The sequence below is a fragment of the Pteropus medius genome, unplaced genomic scaffold (genome assembly GCF_902729225.1).
Source record: "Pteropus medius unplaced genomic scaffold, Ma_sr-lr_union100, whole genome shotgun sequence".
In the NCBI taxonomy this organism is placed as follows: Eukaryota; Metazoa; Chordata; class Mammalia; order Chiroptera; family Pteropodidae; genus Pteropus; species Pteropus medius.
In genome coordinates this window covers 13,934,656-13,953,345 of record NW_024356249.1, presented here as the reverse complement: position 1 = coordinate 13,953,345, position 18,690 = coordinate 13,934,656, and the positions used below count along the sequence as shown (strand labels likewise).

Genomic DNA, 18,690 nt, shown 5'->3' with positions numbered 1-18,690 from the left:
AGACAATAGTTGCTGTTTTGTTGAACTCAGTATTAAGCCCGTGTTATATATTTGCATATACTTGCTTCATTACAAAGATAAGGCTGTCTCTGCATTTAGAATATTCATTGAGCTATATTTACATTTATTTTGTGTCATAACATATAGTTTGAGAACTTTTAAATATTAATGCATAAACCATATCCTCAAAATTATACCAAAACAATTAACAAAATAATATTCTTATTTAAACATTTATTAATCATATTTATAATTACTTAATACAAAACATATTGCTTATTTTAGTATTCAATTTTTTTATTGATAGTGATAGTGAAACCCCAAAACTAAAAGAAAGTTAACATACCTTCACAGTATGTTTAAGTGTTAAGAGTACGTCCAGCCTCTCATCTTGAGAGATATTTTTCAGCATAATGCATTTGTAGATGTTTTGCAGCTCTCTGGCTCTGATGGTGAATTGTGTATCCATCTCAACTATTTTGCCATCAAATCTTCTCCATATCTTTGGAGCTGAACACTTAAAAATAATACGTTTATAATTATTAGTTAATTAAAGGCTAAAAAATAATTTTGTTCCTTCTACTGAAAGTTTATCCTAATACCACGTGTTGTATGAATAAAAGTATCACTAAAACTTAAGAAAATTAATTGAAGAATTTGTAGACCATGAAAAAGTAAGACATTTTAGGGGAAAAAAATATGAGAGAACTGTTTAGTCTATATAAGTACTAGCTAATAAACTGAATGGCTTGCAGGGTACATGAAATAACTCATTACTCCCTTGGGAGAAAAAAACATGCTATTTAGAACGTTTTTAAAAATTATCTGCTTGGTTCAATTAAATGAGTTGTATAAATGTGTCTTGATCATGCCTTCCCAATTGAAGACAACTTTGTGGAGCAGTTGTTGTAATCCTCGGTGTTAGACCTAAAGACACAGCAAAAAGAGACTCTGTGAGCTATGGTTTTGTTTCCTATAAAAATAAATCCATAACCAGTTCATAGTCCTTCACAAAGTAGATGTCCACAATGAAATAGCTTTATTTAGCTATCTTAGCCGTGCTGTGGACCCTGCCTCCACGACGATGGCTAAGATCCTTACCTCCTATTCCCAAATCTTGCATGGTACTAGCCCACCTCCTGAACTAAGGGTTATAAATGGAGTTCACCTGCCTGAAGTTCATCTGAGTACTCCCAGGCTAAGAATTCAGAGACCAGACACAGGAGGTAGAGCAAGAAGCCCTCTGCAGACTCAGGACACAAGCACAATTTTCAATGACAATTATTAAGTTTGTGTTTGCCACTGCTTCTGTTCTCTCCTTTAAGATGCACTCACCTGGAAATTTCACAGCAACAACTCACAATTTGCTCTTCTATTTTATGATATAAAGTAGATCAGTGTCTCTCCCTGATCTATCAGAAACAAGGCTAAGTTATCATGAGTATTAACTGTTCAAGTATAGGAATTTTTGCAGGCTGATTGGTAATTGCTTTGGAGATCTGTAATCCAATTTATGCCACACATACTTGCGACCATTTCAATCTTAGATTTGATATAATTTAAAGTTTAAATAGAAGCCCATGTATTGGAACAAATCATCAGAAAAGCAGATTAGCCACACTAAGAAATAATATGTCTGTATTTATTATGACAGCTTATGAGGAATTTTTAGTGTCAATTTACTCATAATTATTTTACATTTCATATTAGCTGAATTACATTGAGAACTACAAAGTTACCTTTAAAAACAACTATATTTGATATGCTTTCAAAGATATGGCATCATTTTCTGATCAAAGCCAAAATGATCAGAAACTTTAGATTCTCAGTCCTAGTTTAGATTCAGCAAATGAGAAGCTGCAGCTCTATAATTCATTTATGTTTTTAAAACATAAGTCTAATATTAAATAATATATTGTTAATTAGTGGGCTGATAGAAGTAAGTAAATTTTATTAAGGATTATAAAATGGAAATAGCTCAATAATAAAGTATTTTATAGGAAGACCAGGTGCTGTAGGTGTAAAAAATAAAAAAAATCAGGGACTGTAAGCTGACAAAGTCCTTATAATCTGTGAGGTCAACCAAGGGTTGCCTCGCCTAGAAAAAAAAAATTATAAAAAAATAAAATAAAATAAAAAATAATAATATTTTATCATTTAATTATTATCACTTAGACATAAAAAAATATTTGTTTTAAATACATACAGTCTTGTTTGGGGTAGGCCTCAGAGTGCTTTTTAAGTTTAATGCCTGTTTCAAAGTTCTTTTCAAAAGTTTTAAAGAATAAGCAATTTTAGGCTAAGTTTCATGTTGCAATATTCTAAAGTCCAACTAATTTACCATGCAATTTTTCTCACGGTGGCTCCATTAAATGTAATTTCCTTTTTTCCAGTAATGTGGACAATACCTTTTGCTCTCCAGGCTGGTAACTTATTTCATTTGTAATAATAATCCAAGTATGATAACCTTTTAATGAAATGCTTAGTTAATCTTTATTGTGTTTTTTTCAGATAATGGGTTGATTTAACTCTACCTTCTCTCCAAGTTTTTAGCCCTATCTAATATAGTATATGCTATGGTAATATTTTGGATTTTTCCAAACATATTCGACATCTTAAACCTTACCATCCTTTAATTTTTAATTCAAACCCTACCTTTTCTATTAAGATTCCTAACAACTATGGTTTGAACCAATAAAATCACTAGCATGTGAAATCCTGTTGTATTTGTAAATACACAGACACACACACACATGCAGTGTTTCTATTTCAATCACTCATAACAATTAAATTTGGGTTCAAGTTCTTCTATAATTATTTCATGTTTGTTATTTCTACTTCTCCCAAAAGATTATAAGAATCGATTTCTCAGGTAGTTCTGTATATTTCACAGGGCATACAGTACTCATTCACTTGGTCAACTATTTACTGTGTTTACTACATATTAGTCAGTATACTAGGTATCGAGTAGATAAAATGCTATCCTGATTTCAAGAACTCTCATGTCAACTGGAATGTAAATATAAGAAAATAAGTAACTAAAATAAAGGTGATCATGCTTGATGATTGCAGGTAAATAGGTAACAGCAGCTTGCTAAGGAAGCACAGGTGAAAAGAAAACACTACCTAAAATGAAACCTGCAGAGAAACTAGGAGTTAGCCAGAGTAAAGGGAACTGAGTGATACAAAGAATCCTAGATTTCAAGTTCAAGTTCCCTAGTGTTGGCACTGAGAAGATATTAAAATTCTGTTTGGCAAAGCTTTTTTATACTTATATATATTTCTTTCAACACTGATAATTCGGTCTCCAAACCTAGGATTCTTTGATTTCAGGCCCGAAGGTGTTTTTTTAACTCTGATGGAAAATGTCAACCTTGCCGATCTCTTTTTATTTCCTATTTTCTTTGAATGCTCTAGCTGTACTAAGAGATGTGCAACAATCATGTTCTTAAAGTGGTTCAGAAAATGAGAGTGTAATAAATTCCATTTAGCTGCCAACAAATGAGGCAGCGCGGAGTCTGGAGGAGAGAAACAGAAGAACAGCAGGACACATTTCAGGGAGGGAAGGTGGAGACATAAAATCCTGGAGAGCAGCAGGCTTCCAAAAAGAGAAGAAAGGAGTACAGTCATTCTTCCTCCCAACTTCATACTCAAGTCCCTAAGGGTACAAATTAAGAATAACCTCAACTCCCCAAAAGCTACTGGGTAGTGGTAATATTTTCTTTTACACAGCAAAGGGGTTTTGTTTATTCCCAGGAGACATCCCTGAGTACTGTGGTCCTCGGAGAGAGGCAAGAGTCGGTTGCATTTTTCTGTCCCATTAGCTGTTTGCTACCTGAGTACTGAGAAAAAACATTTAAATGACATAGCAAACATGGGTTCTAGGTTTTAAGCTTGTGATTATAAGAAGTGGTGTGCAACTCAAAGAGAATCAAAGAAATAAATGGCCTTGACTCCAGGGAAAGCTTCTTACAGAAATGCAAATGGTCTCTTTACACATTTTGGGTAAAAAAAACACCCAAGTATATTAGAAAATGGCTAATGATTTTTTAATTCAAATCTCTTGACCTGAAAATCTTCACCTCTGTTACCTTTCAAGTTTTTAACATTTGATAACATGTGGAAGTCATTTTTGATGTGTTAAAAATACAAATTATTTAACTAATGCTTCAAAAAAGCCTTTTAGGGAGGATGAAGGCTTAGTATAGAATACATAATAACTAATTGGTTTAATGCCTTGATTAGGCTAATTTAAAATCATATCATTCATTATTCAGAAAAATTCTATGTTCAGGATTAAAAGATAAAAAATAGAATTTAGTTCAATAATCCACATAATATTTAGATTCAATGTACTTAAACCAAAACTGAAATATAAAATTTTATTCTATAAAGTTATTTCCATATTACAGGAAAGTAAATATTCTCTTTACATAGCTATATATTATAGTGCTAAATGTGGGTCTTAAAATCTGCATCGTGGCTCTGGTTGTTGGTCAGTTCTAAGCTATTTTTCTCTTAGCAATCAAAAAAACTAGATTAATAAGTTAATTCAAGATTTATGAAATCAACACTGACTCCTCCTGAATATTAGAGACAATGCTAGCCGTGGGAGTCGGGTAGGGAGAAGGTGGACAAGCATAAGGAGGAATAGATACTGTATAAGTATTTACAACAAAAGACTATAAAGTCTATCTTAATTGTTTTCTATGATGTTTAGTATGGTATCATATACAAAAAGGTGATTAAAATGATTTTGTATTCAAACAACAAAGATTTTATAATTTACTATAACAGGTTAAAAGCAGGCCAAAAGTCATTCTTAGTCAACATTTTTTAAAAGTGGACCAATTAGGCTATGCAATGGACTGGGGATTGACCTCGAGTGTAGTTACTCCATTCTGTGGTTATGTTTTCCTTGCCCTATACAACACTTCTGTCAAAAACGAGCTAAAATTCCCTCATATCAGCTAAAATGTCCATTTCCTCTAAATCTTAACCTGGGGACCTGGGAGATCAGCTGGGGTAAATGCAGATTTAAAACTCCAATTCTAAAACCTATGACCTACGAAAAGCCTTTCCCTTGATAGCCACCAGTTCTTGTAGCTCACTTTCCCACCCTGCCTCAATCTTCTGGTCTTGCACCTTTGTGTGCTGCCCCGAACGCCCTGGACATGAAGGCCCAGATGTTTCTCTCACTTCCTCTCCTCTTACCCCCAAAATAACCCCTGGTACTTAATATTTATTTATTTAGTAATAAATAAACTAAAGAAGTCACACGAAGCCGCATGGTACCTCACTGCCTCCCAACTGTCTCCTCACTCTACTTTCTTTCTCTCCCAGCCATAGTCAGAAACGTCCATTTTACTGGCACAGAGCAACTCTTCCTTCACTGAGATCCGTCAGGGTCCCCAATCCAATCCCAACAACCTACCAGAGTATTGAAAAAAAAAAAAAGAAAGAATTTCCTTCCTCACCAGAATTCTTATGAATGAAATTTGCCCATCTCACCTTTTGTTGGTGAGATTTAAAGACCTTCTTAGAGTGCTATGCTTCATGAGAGAGTACTGGTCTTCAACTGGCTCCAGTGTCGCTATTACATATGGGGACTTGATCTACTTTTGGACTCTTTACATTTCAAAAGATGTTTAGAGACAATGCTAGAGATGAAGCCTAGGGTGGGGGTGGCAGGGCGAGTGTAAAGGTATGAAGAAGAATAGATACTGTATAAGTGTTTACCAGAAGAATTTAAAATAGTTTGTAGGAAACATAGCAGCAGAGAAAGCCCAAGTGGGAAATCCTACAGAAGATGCAGCCCATCTTTCCTGTCCACTGGCACCTCAGGGGCCCCCGGCTCTTCCAAACACTCACACCTTAGGTCCATGCTGTCCTCTTTGGTGAGATTAACAATCAAACACATAATGAACATAGTTCCCAGTGATGAAGCTAGATTCAAGATAAAGTAACTTGCTAATGGAATAAGTTTGTTTGAAATATGACTCTAGAGACGTAGGAATATTATGGCTTCCATACAGTAGACTCATTTTTTCTAAAATGAAGAAACTCAAAAATTTGAGAGAACAACATCGACATTGCATAGTTTATTGATAATATCTAAAATATAAAATTACACAGCAATTACTTTTGTCCCTTATTTTTCCTCCCTGCCTTCCTCCACATGCATTCATTGATATTCTGTGGTAAGTGTTGTGCTAGGATATGCAGATCCAGAGATAAAGATAGCTCTTGCCTTTGGAAGCTCAGAATCTAGGAAGGATTCAGACATGTAAATACAAAGAAAAAAAATGACCCCGATGTACTATGAGACTAGTAAAACAGAATCTCATGAAAGCATATGGTACAGGCTAAAGCAGGAGGGTCAATGGATCCTTTCTGGAACAAGGGGCATCCGAGCTTCTTTGAGGAGTGAGTAGCTGGCTACTGAGGAAGGAAGGAAAGGATGTTCCAAGTAGAGGCAACACCAGATGCAAAAGCAGCAAGAGCACGTGACCTTTCTGAGGATGTACAAGTAATTGAGATGGCGAGAGCGGTGTGGCTGTAGTATGTGAGGGGAGATGACAGTTGGGTAAGGTGTGCTGAGAGTCAATTATGAAAATCCTGGTTCTCTGAAGGCAGTGAGGAGGGGCAGGAACAGAGTGATATTTAACAAGGTCACTATGGCAGCGGCAGTGATATGGATGATGGAGAAGGAAATTGAGAAGTGAGACTGGAGGCGAGAGCCTAATTTGGAGACATAAAGTAATCCAGATGAGGAGGAAATCCAGATTCAATTACATCAGTGTTAAGCTCACACACATATGCAAGACAAGACCTGTCTCATGACAGCCTCCCAGGGGAGAAAGGGAAGCAAGAAAGAGGAAGCTCCCACAGCATCTCCTCAGAAGCCTCTCACCTTTCCATGTTTCTGCAGGATCACAGGCATTTCACCGAGACTGAGATAAGCTGCAGTTAAGTCTTTGCCTATATGGCCTATTTGGATACATGCACGGTCATCAGGATGCCGTGACACACCAATTTCCCCACAGGCGCTGACTATGAGTTAGAAATGCAGAAGTAAAGAACTAAGGAGATTTTATTAAAGTAATAGAACAAAGAGGTTGGTGGCTGAATGGGATGTCAAGAATAATCCCAGGTTTCTGCCTGAAGCAACTGAGTAGGTGATAAAACAGTCATAGAGGTAAATTATGTGAATGTTACAGAACAGAATCAGTTTGGAGGTGAGGGGTGAAGGAACAGAGAGATGATATGATTTAGGGGTTGGCCTGTCAATTCGAGATGGACTCTTGGGACAGCCAAAGAGCAATGACAGGAGGCGACTAGGTATGTGATTTTGGAAGCTCCTAAGAGAGATCTGTCCTAGAACTGTAGAGAATTCCAGGATTCAGGTGGTAGTTAAAGCCACAAGAAAAACTGACATCAAACAGGAGAATGTACAAGAAGATAAAAGGAGGGCATTTATACTATAAAAAAATATGTAGTTTTTGAGACAAATGTTCTCAAATAACAAGAATCACACAACTGGAATCACTACAGGTAAATATCTTGAAGAACTCCATCCCTTTTCTGTTTGTGGCTGGTTGCCTTTTAATTATTTGAAAAGAACAGGTTTATAAAAGGAAATTGGTCACTATGGAAACAAGCTCTTCAATATCAAACAAGCATTTTCACCACGTAAGGGTAATTATTTTAGTTTTTCCCTTAATTGTATGTTGCCATGGTTTTCAATAATCATATATCCTTTTGGTCAGAAACTTCCAATCAGTTAATGACTGGTGAGCTAGAGCAAAAACACTAGTCTATAGCTATTTTCTCCAGGTTGCTTACTGTGCAGGCACCCCAGACTAGACTTTTTGTGACTTCACTACACCATTTTATCAGTATGTGTAATTCATCTGGAGCCAGCCTAAATTTCTACATCCAGCCTAAATCTGAACAGAGTCATAAGGAAAGTGATTCCATTTTTTCCTTCATGGCCAAATCCCTTTTGTTAAGAGCATGTCAATTTCATGTTACTTGTCAATCATTATTCTAGGATGCAGTTAAAATCTAAAGCTGTATCAGAAGAAAGGAAGAAAATATAGAGAATTTAAAGAAATATGTCACCAAAATGGTAAATGAAATTGATGCAAATTCTAATATGTAAATTCCTTTTAATTCGTTATTTTACATTTTTAAACTCAGGAGACATTCATATTTAAATAATTGTTACTTCACTGACCTTATCCAAAAAAGCTTGTATTAATGCTTCCTGGTTTGCCATGTAAGCAATGTATCTATGTCTCCCAATGGAAGCAATTAATTGGGTCTCTTTTTCCAGAAGTTCACACAAAGCAGCTTTCCTTTCAGCTCCAGTGAAAGACTGGTTAATGTGCGCCTGTTCTTCTTGCCGCCAGACTAGAGGAATAACATGAAAGACTCTTGAGTTTTTAAAATCCAACATCTTAAGAGTATTTTTACCATCATATCCTGACAAACAGTATTTTATTTTTGCATCAATTTAAATAAAATTATACATGAATAGAATCATTCATATTGTACACTTGATATATGAAAAAAAATAGGATAAAATAGAAGCTGAGAGACTTAAAGCAATAAAAGTAGTCAAACAAACAGAAGCCAAAGGAAATCAGTACAGATAATGTCAACTTATGCCTCTGAGTAAGCATGCTTGTGGATTCCTCTTCATAGGCAGCAGGCCCATCTCCAACCAGGCAGGTTTACAGTTTCAGCTTCATTCAAGATGCCCTCATGCCAGAATATGCTGACTGCTCTGGCCCCACTACATCAGCCTTTTCTTACAGATGTCTCACTTTCTTCTCTCCTGATAGACACAGGAACCATGGTTTCAAGGTATAGCTAGATCTTTTTAAACTTCCTTTCTGTTCTTACAGCTGTACTGAAAACAAATCTTTTTTTTCAACCATACTATTTACTTCATCTCCTGTTTTCCTCCCAATTCCTAGTCCCCTCTAATTAAACAAGACCAAAATAATGACGGCTGACACCATGTAATACTGCTTACCACGTGCCAGGCTCTGTCCTAAGTGCTATATGCATATGAGCTCATTTAATCTCCTGACAAACCAATGAATGCGCACTACTATTATTGGCTATTTTACAGAAAAGGAAACAAGAAGAGACTGTGTAACTTGCCCATTGTGCAGCCCGGACTCGGACTCTGGCTCCACGGCCTACGCCCTTAACTGCTCTCCACCCCTCAAAAATGTGTCATCCTTTCGGTTGTACACAGTCCTTTTCAATGTGAATTTATTAACTGGTTTAGTCTAGAGAGCCTCATTTACTTAATCAGTCATCTGATTCTTTCCTCTTATATGGAGATAACTTATGATTACATTATTACAGAATGATGAAGTTTCAGTCTCATGAACTGTATTCTGGCCATAGGATCAAAACTATTTTTCCTCTGAACTTTAAAAAACCTGGTTCATTGATCTGGTAATTAAACCTGCCAAAACCCTATCACTTCTTTGCCAGTTCAAAACACTCAACAACAATTTTTGAGCAAGTATTACGTGAAAGGAACTCTTAAGTTTTAATGGTACATACAAAAGTGAGAAAGACAGGAAAATCCTTCTACAAGAACAGCATTTCTTCTTCTCTTTCCATTTATCTTTACCCAAAAGCCTCACACTTTTGATCATTAGGTTTAAAGACTTCCTTTGGGTAGACCTCTTCTTGACATTAAGATTACTTCCTCTTATCTTCTATTAGATATGATTCAATGAAGTAAAATGTACTCTTCCTTTGTTATGTTCCAGACATGATTACTTTTCTCACTGTGTTACAGAGATATTGCAGAACATATTACATGTATGTATAATTAGAAATTATATTTTCCTTCTTCCAGTCAAATGTCAGGTTTACTTTAACACCAGTCTCTGCACTGAAATGTAAACATCTGAAGTGTTATTTCTGGTCCTCTTCCATTATAATCATTGCCTTTCATAACATCTAGTTTTATAGTTTTATCAGACTATTTCTTCTTCCTCTTAAATTTCAATTTGAAATCATCCTGAACAGATCAAGAATTTGCCAGTCATGTTCTTTATAAGAATCCACTTTGTCCCTTACCAGGAATACATCATTTAGACACTGTATAACTTGCTCGGTCCAAAAAGATTCGTAAATTTAAGAGCTAAATTATGTTATGGACGTTCAGGAAATCCATGATTGATGTGTCTATCATTTAAGAGAAGTTTTACAAACTGAAAGAACTTTCAAAAATTTAACAAGATTCATATACCAAAAGGTAGAATATGAATGAAAACAAAAATTGTTTGCCTGTGGAAATAACTGAGAATATTTATCTCATGATACTATATGGATGTTTCCAGAAAGCAAATAAAAATTGAATGATATCAGTAAGCCTATTTTATTTCCCAGTTTTACCTTCAAGAAACCTTCAAGACCGGTAATAAATTTAGGCCATCAGGATATTATTTAAACTAGTCTGCCAATCTCAAAGAGCAAGATATTGCTCTCCTAGATTAATAATAAGTACTGAGTGAATCTGGATATATACATATGTGCTTTCAAATACACATATTTATGTATTTTCAAGTTTTACATTTTGCTTACATTATGACTTTTAAAATGAGAACATCCCAAAGAAGCTAATTAGAAATGAAAATAATAGGCCTTAATTCCAATTAAATTCTCCATCAGATGAACAACCTCCCCATAAATCTATAATAAGGGATGGAACATGCCATCAGAAAAATTTCATGTCCCAACTACTAATAGGAAATAGAAAAACACAGGAATCAGAAGCAGCTGGACAAAACTAATTTTATATCTGATTTGACAGTTTTCAGAACTATATATAGAAGACATTGAGGAAAACAAGTGAGATTCTGCCCCTTTCATAAAATGTATGTTCCCTACAGATGATTAAAAAAAAACTGGGGATGCTATATTAGTTTGCTAGGGCTGCTATGACAAAGTACCACAGACTGTGGTACTTATTTATTTCCTCACAATTCTAGAGGCTAGAAGTGACTGTGGGGCTAATTTCTTCTGAGGACCACTCTCCTGGGCTTATAGATGATCATCTTTCTCTGGTCTTCATATAATCTTCCCTCTGTGCATGTCTGAGTCCTAATCTCCTCTTCTTATGAGAACACCAGTCATACTGGCTTATGTCGTACTCATAGGACCTCGCTTCTTCTTAATTACTTCTTTAAAGGCCTATTTCTATATACAGTCACATTCTGAGGTAGTAGGAATTGGAAATTCAATATGAATTTTGGGCGAACACAATTCAGCCTATAACAGATGTCAACAGCCACCAATATTTTAAAAGAAAAAGATATTAAAGGAATTGGTTCATTTGAAAGAATATATTTATCTCTTTAATTAACTTACCTTCTTGGACAAATAACTTAATTTCCAGAGTCTAAAGTTTAACTATAAAATGAAGAGACAGGTCTGGTATCTAAAGTCCATACACATTCCAAAATTTCTGAGATCTAAACTTGCAATTTACAAACAAGAAATAGCAGAACATACAATATTTTTTTCTGCCACTGGCAGTTTATAAGCATCTGCTTTTAAAAATTCTCATCATAGACTGGAAGCTTGAATGGTGAGAACCAAGAAAGATTCAGACTGAAAGCCCAGGGCCGGATATGTCAATGGACTGGGCCCAGGGAGTCTCCAGAAGTTAGGAGTCAAGGTACTTTGAGATCAAGAGGTAATAATTAGAGATGAGTCAGAAAACAGTTACCATAAGTCAAAACAAAGCAAAAAGTTAGAAGATTCAATTCAACAAACACTATATGTACTGAGCAAGGTCCTATCAGGTGCCTATCACATACAAAGGTGGGCAATTAAGAGAGTAGTATGTACAGAAAAGTATGGGGCAAAGAAAAGAGGTTCTGGACTCAATCCATGCTATCAAGAGTGGTTTCCTAAAGATGATAACCCCTGTGTTGAGTCTAAAATAAGAGTGACAATTTAGATCAACGAAGGAAGTTTCCATAAATACACTGCTGAAAATAAATTTTTAAAAAGACATAAAAATCAAACATTGTTGCCTGGATATAGTCTTATCTTTGATATACCATATTATCTCATATAGTCAAATTCATTTTCTTAAGTTGATATCATTTTGCTTTTATAACTGAGGGACAGATTATCCAGAAGAAAAGTTAAACTTCGTATTAGGAGTTGTACTTCAAACTGCACAGTTATCACTATGAGCCACAAGAGGGCAGCAGTTTCCAATACTGGTGTTAAGAAGATGGACTGAAAAACTACATTAAATAGAAGAGATATAAATTATTAAGCATGTGACCAGAAATGTTAACTACAACAAAAGAAGCTTGATAATAATCATTCTAAGAGTTTCAATTTAGAATTTTAGAACTAGAAGAAAACTTAGAGATGCCATTTTTATGTAAGAAATTTCATTTTCATTTTCTTCCATATAAAAACGTATAGACGTATAAAATATATTTGTTCTATTTTAATACAGGAAAGCCATATGAAATTATTTACCATATGACAATAATGTATATATGCATTTGTCTTTGTACTTTTCAAAGTACTTTCATAAATGTAATATTTTGCATTTTTCACTTTATAAAGCACTCTGAAGTAGATGTGCCAGAAATTAAGTCCTTTTATAGATAAAGAAACTGAGGCTTAGGAAAAGTGGGTAACTTGTATAAGTTAACACCGCTAATAAATAGACAAGGTAGAACCTCCTTCAGCATATTTCGTATTTTGCACAGCTGCCTCTTAACCCAACAGACCAACAATAGTATCCATTGGTTTATTCACATATGAATTTGAAATATTATTTGAACAGAGTTCTGCTCTAACAGAACTTTAGTTTTTCACTTGTCAGTAAGATCTTTCACAGACACCTTGCTAACAGTGCTCTCTAGTTAACTACTGACACTTAGAAATAACGTTTGTTTTCATCTGACAGAGAAAATGGAAATTGTATTTTCAGTAATAGCATATTATCAAAAAGGTATTTGATGCCTTAAATTGTATTCAATTAGACAGGAAACAATGACTTGAGTAACAGAACACATAATAATAACCGCAAATAATATATAAAAAACAAATTATAGAAAAAAATTGCTTAAAGTTAATGTTATGAATCATCATAGAGAAGTCGAGGACTGCTATGTTATCTTTGGATAAAAAGATCCTGTTTGACTGAAAAAAATATTAAGGTTATTTTTAATTTTTAAAATTCTTCTATGTCATCACAAGAGCCCAACTTCAGTTTCTGTGCCAGTTACTTCCACTTTAGCAGGTACTCCTGGGAAATTAGAAGCTAAAGGTAGCTGCATTACTATATTCCTAGGTTTTCCCTTCATTCATTTTCTCATTCTGTCTATCAAGATTTGTTGGGATGTGAGCTAAGCACGGATAAAGAGATCATTAAAAAAAAATCAGTTATTCTCTCTCGGAGCTTACAATCTAGTGGTGAAAATTAATGTTAAACAAAAGATGTATTACAAATTATAGTGATATATGTGAAAAGTTTGGGATGCAATGAGAACCATGAGATGACAATAGGATATACAAGTCGTATTGTCAGTCACAAAAGCCTTTGAGCAGGTGACATTTAAACTGAGATTAGAAAGTGAACAATGGGAAAAGACTACAACAACAGTGTCAGAACAAACTGGTGATTGCCAGACGGGAGGGGGTCGGGGGCTGGGTGAAAAAGGTGAAGGGATAAGGAAGTACAAATTGTTGGTTGCAAAACAGTAACGGGGATGTGAAGTACAGCACAGGAAATACAGTCAATAATATTATAATAACTATGTATAGTGCCAGGTGGGTACTGGACTAATTGGGCAAGGATCACTTCATAAATTATATAAATGTCTAACCACTATGCTGTACGCCTGAAACTAATATCAAATAATACTGAATGTCAACTTAATTAAAAAATTAAAATTAAAAAAAAAAAGAAAAGAACAATGTATCTACTGCCCTGAGTGCTTGGCTTGTTTGAGAAACAAACTTTTAATTGTGTCGAAGACTAGCACACATCCTATGGAAGAATGGCGGCATAAAAGTCAAACGTGTAGACAAGTTACACATACTGTCCTTAATGGAAGGGAATTAAAAGGTATTGCCAAGCTTTCCTCTGAGGAGCAGAAACAGAGACAGCAGGCTGGACTGGGAAACTGGAGAGAGCTCAGCTCTGAGTCCATGAATTCTCAAGGCCGCCAGGGAACCATGTTGGACGACACTCTCTCTCCGTATCTCACAGGGATGAGGGTCAAATGAGATGATATACTAAAACTGAATAATTTACCCATTGCTAACATAAAAGCATTTCCAATTTTATTCCAGCTTTAATTCCTGTGTCATCTTTTTAAATTGTCTAGTCCAGACTGCCAAGACATTCTCCTAAATTAATGTCTTCCTTTTGTCTTTAGTAAAACTGTTTTTCCTACTAATAAAATTATAAAATTAATATTTTATGTAAGGCCTATTTCAAACTTACGCTCTAGTGCATTATAAAGAAGTTCAAAATCTTCTTTTGTTTGAGGATTATGCCTCCGGTAATAGTCCAATTTCATCCATTCTTCTTTTTCTCTTATCTTTTTTAGTTCTTCCTGTTCTTCCCACTGCAATCTTATCATTTTTTGTCTTCTTAAATTCTCTACCACGATTTTAGCATGCCATTGTCTGTAGTAAGTCTGTAACACTATTACCTGTAGTTAAAAGGAAATACAAAGTGTCTATCGTCAACTTTATCAGACAATAATGAAAGACAATAGTGGTTATTTCTATTCTAATTCAATAACCAACAAAAAATACTAAGTCTAGTTTTAGCTTTATGCCACATATTCTCACATATAACATAAAAGTCATGGATAATGCCCGTCAGCTATTTGTCTTTGAAATCCAGAAAATATACCTTTACAGGAAGCAGCTAGTACGATGCTTAAGAGCACAGGCTCTGGAGTAAAACTTAGTTTAAATCTTCCCTCTGCACCTCACTTCTCGTTTAGTTTTTGAGTAAGTTATTTGTCATCTTCATGCTTTGGTACCCTCATCTATAAAATAGTGATAATAACACTACGCATATAAAGTGCGTAGGTTCAAGCCGGTACATCGCAAGTCTTCGAAAAATACTATTTTTGTTATGAATATTAATTATGTCTAGTTCCTCTTGTCATTAACTTAGGCTCATATTTAAAACAAAAATGTATTTCCTACACATACAACAGGTAGGTTATGTGGTAGAAACCGCCAAAGGCAGATTAGATAAAGGGGAGACTTAAACAAACAAGTATTAAATTGTGAGAAATATAAATATGTTTGAGGGCCCGCTATAGTACTAGGTCCTCAAAAAACTTGCAATATAGCTGAGAGAGTTTATATTTTTATTTACCAAACTCATAAATAAAAATAAAACGTAGAAAGATTGTATCAAGATTGAGGACAGAGAATATGTTGACACATCTTTTCTTTCATTCTAATCCCTGATAATTAAAGAAAATTATATAAGTAGAAATCAGAAAAGACACTGGATCATACTGAAGGAGTTCTCCAAAAGAAGAGACTTTGAAGAATCTCCTCAAGAAAGGAGACAGGTGTAATAAGTTGAAGAAGAAATCTATCTCCTAATCATGTACTGGAGAGGCAAGCTAGAAAAAACTGAAGTGACTCTACATCTGCTTCCAGCCCAAAATGGGTGGATCCTGTGAGCAGTAGGTTTTCAGGCAACTAACAAGGTGATTGCTTGAAAAATACCAATGGGACAGGCTCCTCTAAAACAATTTAGGTAAAGAGCAATAGAGGTATTTGCCTCCAAGCAAGAGCGGTTAGTGTCCCAGAAGACTGGTGACATCCAGGACGAATAGAGGCCCCCTCTCCAGAAAACTAGCTCTCTCCCAGAACCAAGCCTGGCCTGTTCTCTAAAACCTCTGGGATAATGCTGTGCTGTAACACAATGAACATCAGAAATTTCAAATGCTCTGAGGACATACCCAAGAATAATCAAACAACTGAGAAAATCAAACAAAAGGTGGCTCATTCAACGAAGAAGAATTTACATTTGTGTGAAACAGAATTACTAAGCCAGTGGTTCTCAGAGTGTGATGGCTAGACCAGCAGCATCAGCATCATTTGGAAAGCTGTTAGAAATGCAAATTCTCAGGCTCCACCCAGAGCTACTGAATGAGAAATTCTGGGGTGGAGCATGGATTCTATAGATTTACAAGTTCTTCTGGTATTTCTGATAAATGTTAAAGTTTTTGAACCACTGTGCTAGAATAAAACAAAACACAACAAAACAAAAAATAGGACCAAACTAGATAGAGTCAGAGAGAAAGGAAAAGCTATCGAATCTATATAAAAGAACCAACAAAGGCTGTGACAATATTTTTTTTAAATATAGAAAAATAAAACATAATGTGTTTAGCTTGGGTGCTATTAAATTTGTTAAACTTATTAAAGACATTAAAACACAGTTGTTTAAACAATGTAGAAGTTTTTTCCTTCTCATATCATGATCCAGGGATGGGCAAGCAGTTTAGGACTGGTAGGAAGCTCTACCATATTTAACAAATAGCTTCCCATGTGTGTCCTGAGTGGCTGGTCTATTTCTCATCACCTTCTGGCCAGTAAAAAAGGGGAAAAGAACAAAAGAATTGCAATCTAGTCACTTAAGAGCAATATCCAGCAGTAGCACACATCATTTCCCCTCACACTTCATTTTCCATGCCTTCAAGTCAGTTACTTGGTTCACCGATATACGAAAGAGTTAATGAAATGTGTCTTCAGTGACAACCATAAGCCCAGCTAAAGCTTTACAACAATGGGGAGAATGGATATTGGCCAAGAACCAGTAGTTTATTGTAAGCTGAACTGCAAAATGTGCAGTGCTTATGAGGGAATGAGTGAGCAAGAAACTTAGGCAAGAAAATCTTTTATAATGCAGAGTAAAGGGTTATAAAAATTACAAAGAATGAAGGAATATTAAAAAACATGGAAGATAAATACAAACATTCCCAAAACATATGATGTTAAGTCCTAGACAGAAGGAAAATGGTTGATTAAAGAAATTACTCAAAATATAGAAGATGAATAGACCTAGAGGATACTATGCTAAGTGAAATAAGTTAGAGAAAGACAAATATCATATGATTTCACTTACATGTGGAATCTAAAAATAAGACAAAACAAAACAGACTCATAAATAACAAAGAATAAACTGATGGGGTATGGAAATGAGTGAAAAAGGTAAAGGAGGAATAAAAGGTACAAACTTCCAGTTATAAAATAAATAAGCCATGGGGATGTAATGTACAGCACAGGGAACATAGTCGATAATATCATAATGACTTTGCAGAGTGACAGACGGTTACTAGACTTATCATAAGTGATCATCACACTGTAAGATATATAAATTTTAAATCACTATGTTGTACATTCCAAACTAATATACTGTATTTCAACTATACTTCAATAAAAAAATTTTTAATAGAAGAACATTTCCAAAATTAAAGAAGACATGGGCTCTCAGATAGAAAGGGGCCAGCACCAAGTGTCAAGCACATCGCAGTAAGATTACTAAGGATAAAGTGAAAATCCTAAAAGCTTCCAGAAAGAGTACAAAAAACTGAGAATCCGATTAACATCAGACTTCTAATCAAATACAGCTTGAAGTTATAAAAGAAAATAAGTTTGAACCTAACCTATACCCACTCAAACTAGGACCCAAGAATGAGTTCATTCCATAGCAATCAGATGGTTTACCTCCCATGTATACTCTGAAATAATTACTAGAGAATGTTTACCAGCAAGAACAATAATTTAAAGGGGAAAAATTAAAGAAGTGAACAAAAACTTCCAAAAACTAAGTTAAATATATCTTACTTGAAAAAATTCATATATAGTATATATTCACATATATAAAACCAATAATCTGAGTTAGAATAATATATATTTATATAAAATTATATTCTAGATCAAATTCCCAGTGGATAGGAGTAATAAAAAAGGAGTAGAAGGAAATGAAGAAAGGCCTGCTAAGGTCCTTGACTTGTTAATAGAAAAGATATAGAGCCTGAGTAAATAGGCACTTGGTATTAAAAATTTAGGTACATTAAAAATTTTTATGAGTAACCACTAAAAAAAAGAGGAAAAGTACCTACTTCTGAACTACAAAACAAAAAAAAAGAAAAAAGAAAAATTTAGTCAAACCAACAAAAAGAAGGAAAGGTTGGTAAAAGAATAAGCAAATAATAAGAATGAATAATAAATGAATAATAATAAATGAATAATAAATGAAAAAACAAAATGAGATGACAGGTGCTCAAAAATATCAGTAGTCACACATAACATAATCTTGTTTAAGACAGGAAATATTTTAAATAAATATTAATCATTGAACTCAAGAAGCTCAAGCATAAAAGAAACATGATACAAGTAGAAAGGAATCAATGAAGATAAAAAGAACTTATTAAATGGAAATTACTCCTTACACTGGCTTTTAACCAATCCATGTCTACAGCTCACCTCTCACTTTCATCTCCCACAAAACCTCCAACTCACTTTCCAAGATTCTATGAGGTAAATCAATTTGGTTTTTAATGTCATGCCCCTTGGCAAGTATTTTGATTTTCATGTCCTCTGCTCAAGGAAATCAAGTTAACACTTTTC

The 18,690-nt window shown here is 34.7% G+C and overlaps 1 protein-coding gene across 4 annotated transcripts in view; it reads right to left on the bottom strand.

Annotated features, from left to right (window-relative positions):
* The window catches only part of IQUB (IQ motif and ubiquitin domain containing), a 109,993-nt gene that overhangs the window by 74,248 nt on the left and 17,055 nt on the right, over positions 1-18,690 (bottom strand). For all 4 annotated transcript variants that reach the window (XM_039861059.1, XM_039861061.1, XM_039861058.1 and 1 more), the window contains exons 7-9: positions 14,522-14,732; positions 8,240-8,415; positions 347-517 (exon numbers count right to left, since the gene is read on the bottom strand). In XM_039861059.1, coding sequence (XP_039716993.1) covers positions 347-517; positions 8,240-8,415; positions 14,522-14,732 — 558 coding nt within the window. The remainder of the gene's footprint in view (positions 1-346; positions 518-8,239; positions 8,416-14,521; positions 14,733-18,690) is intronic.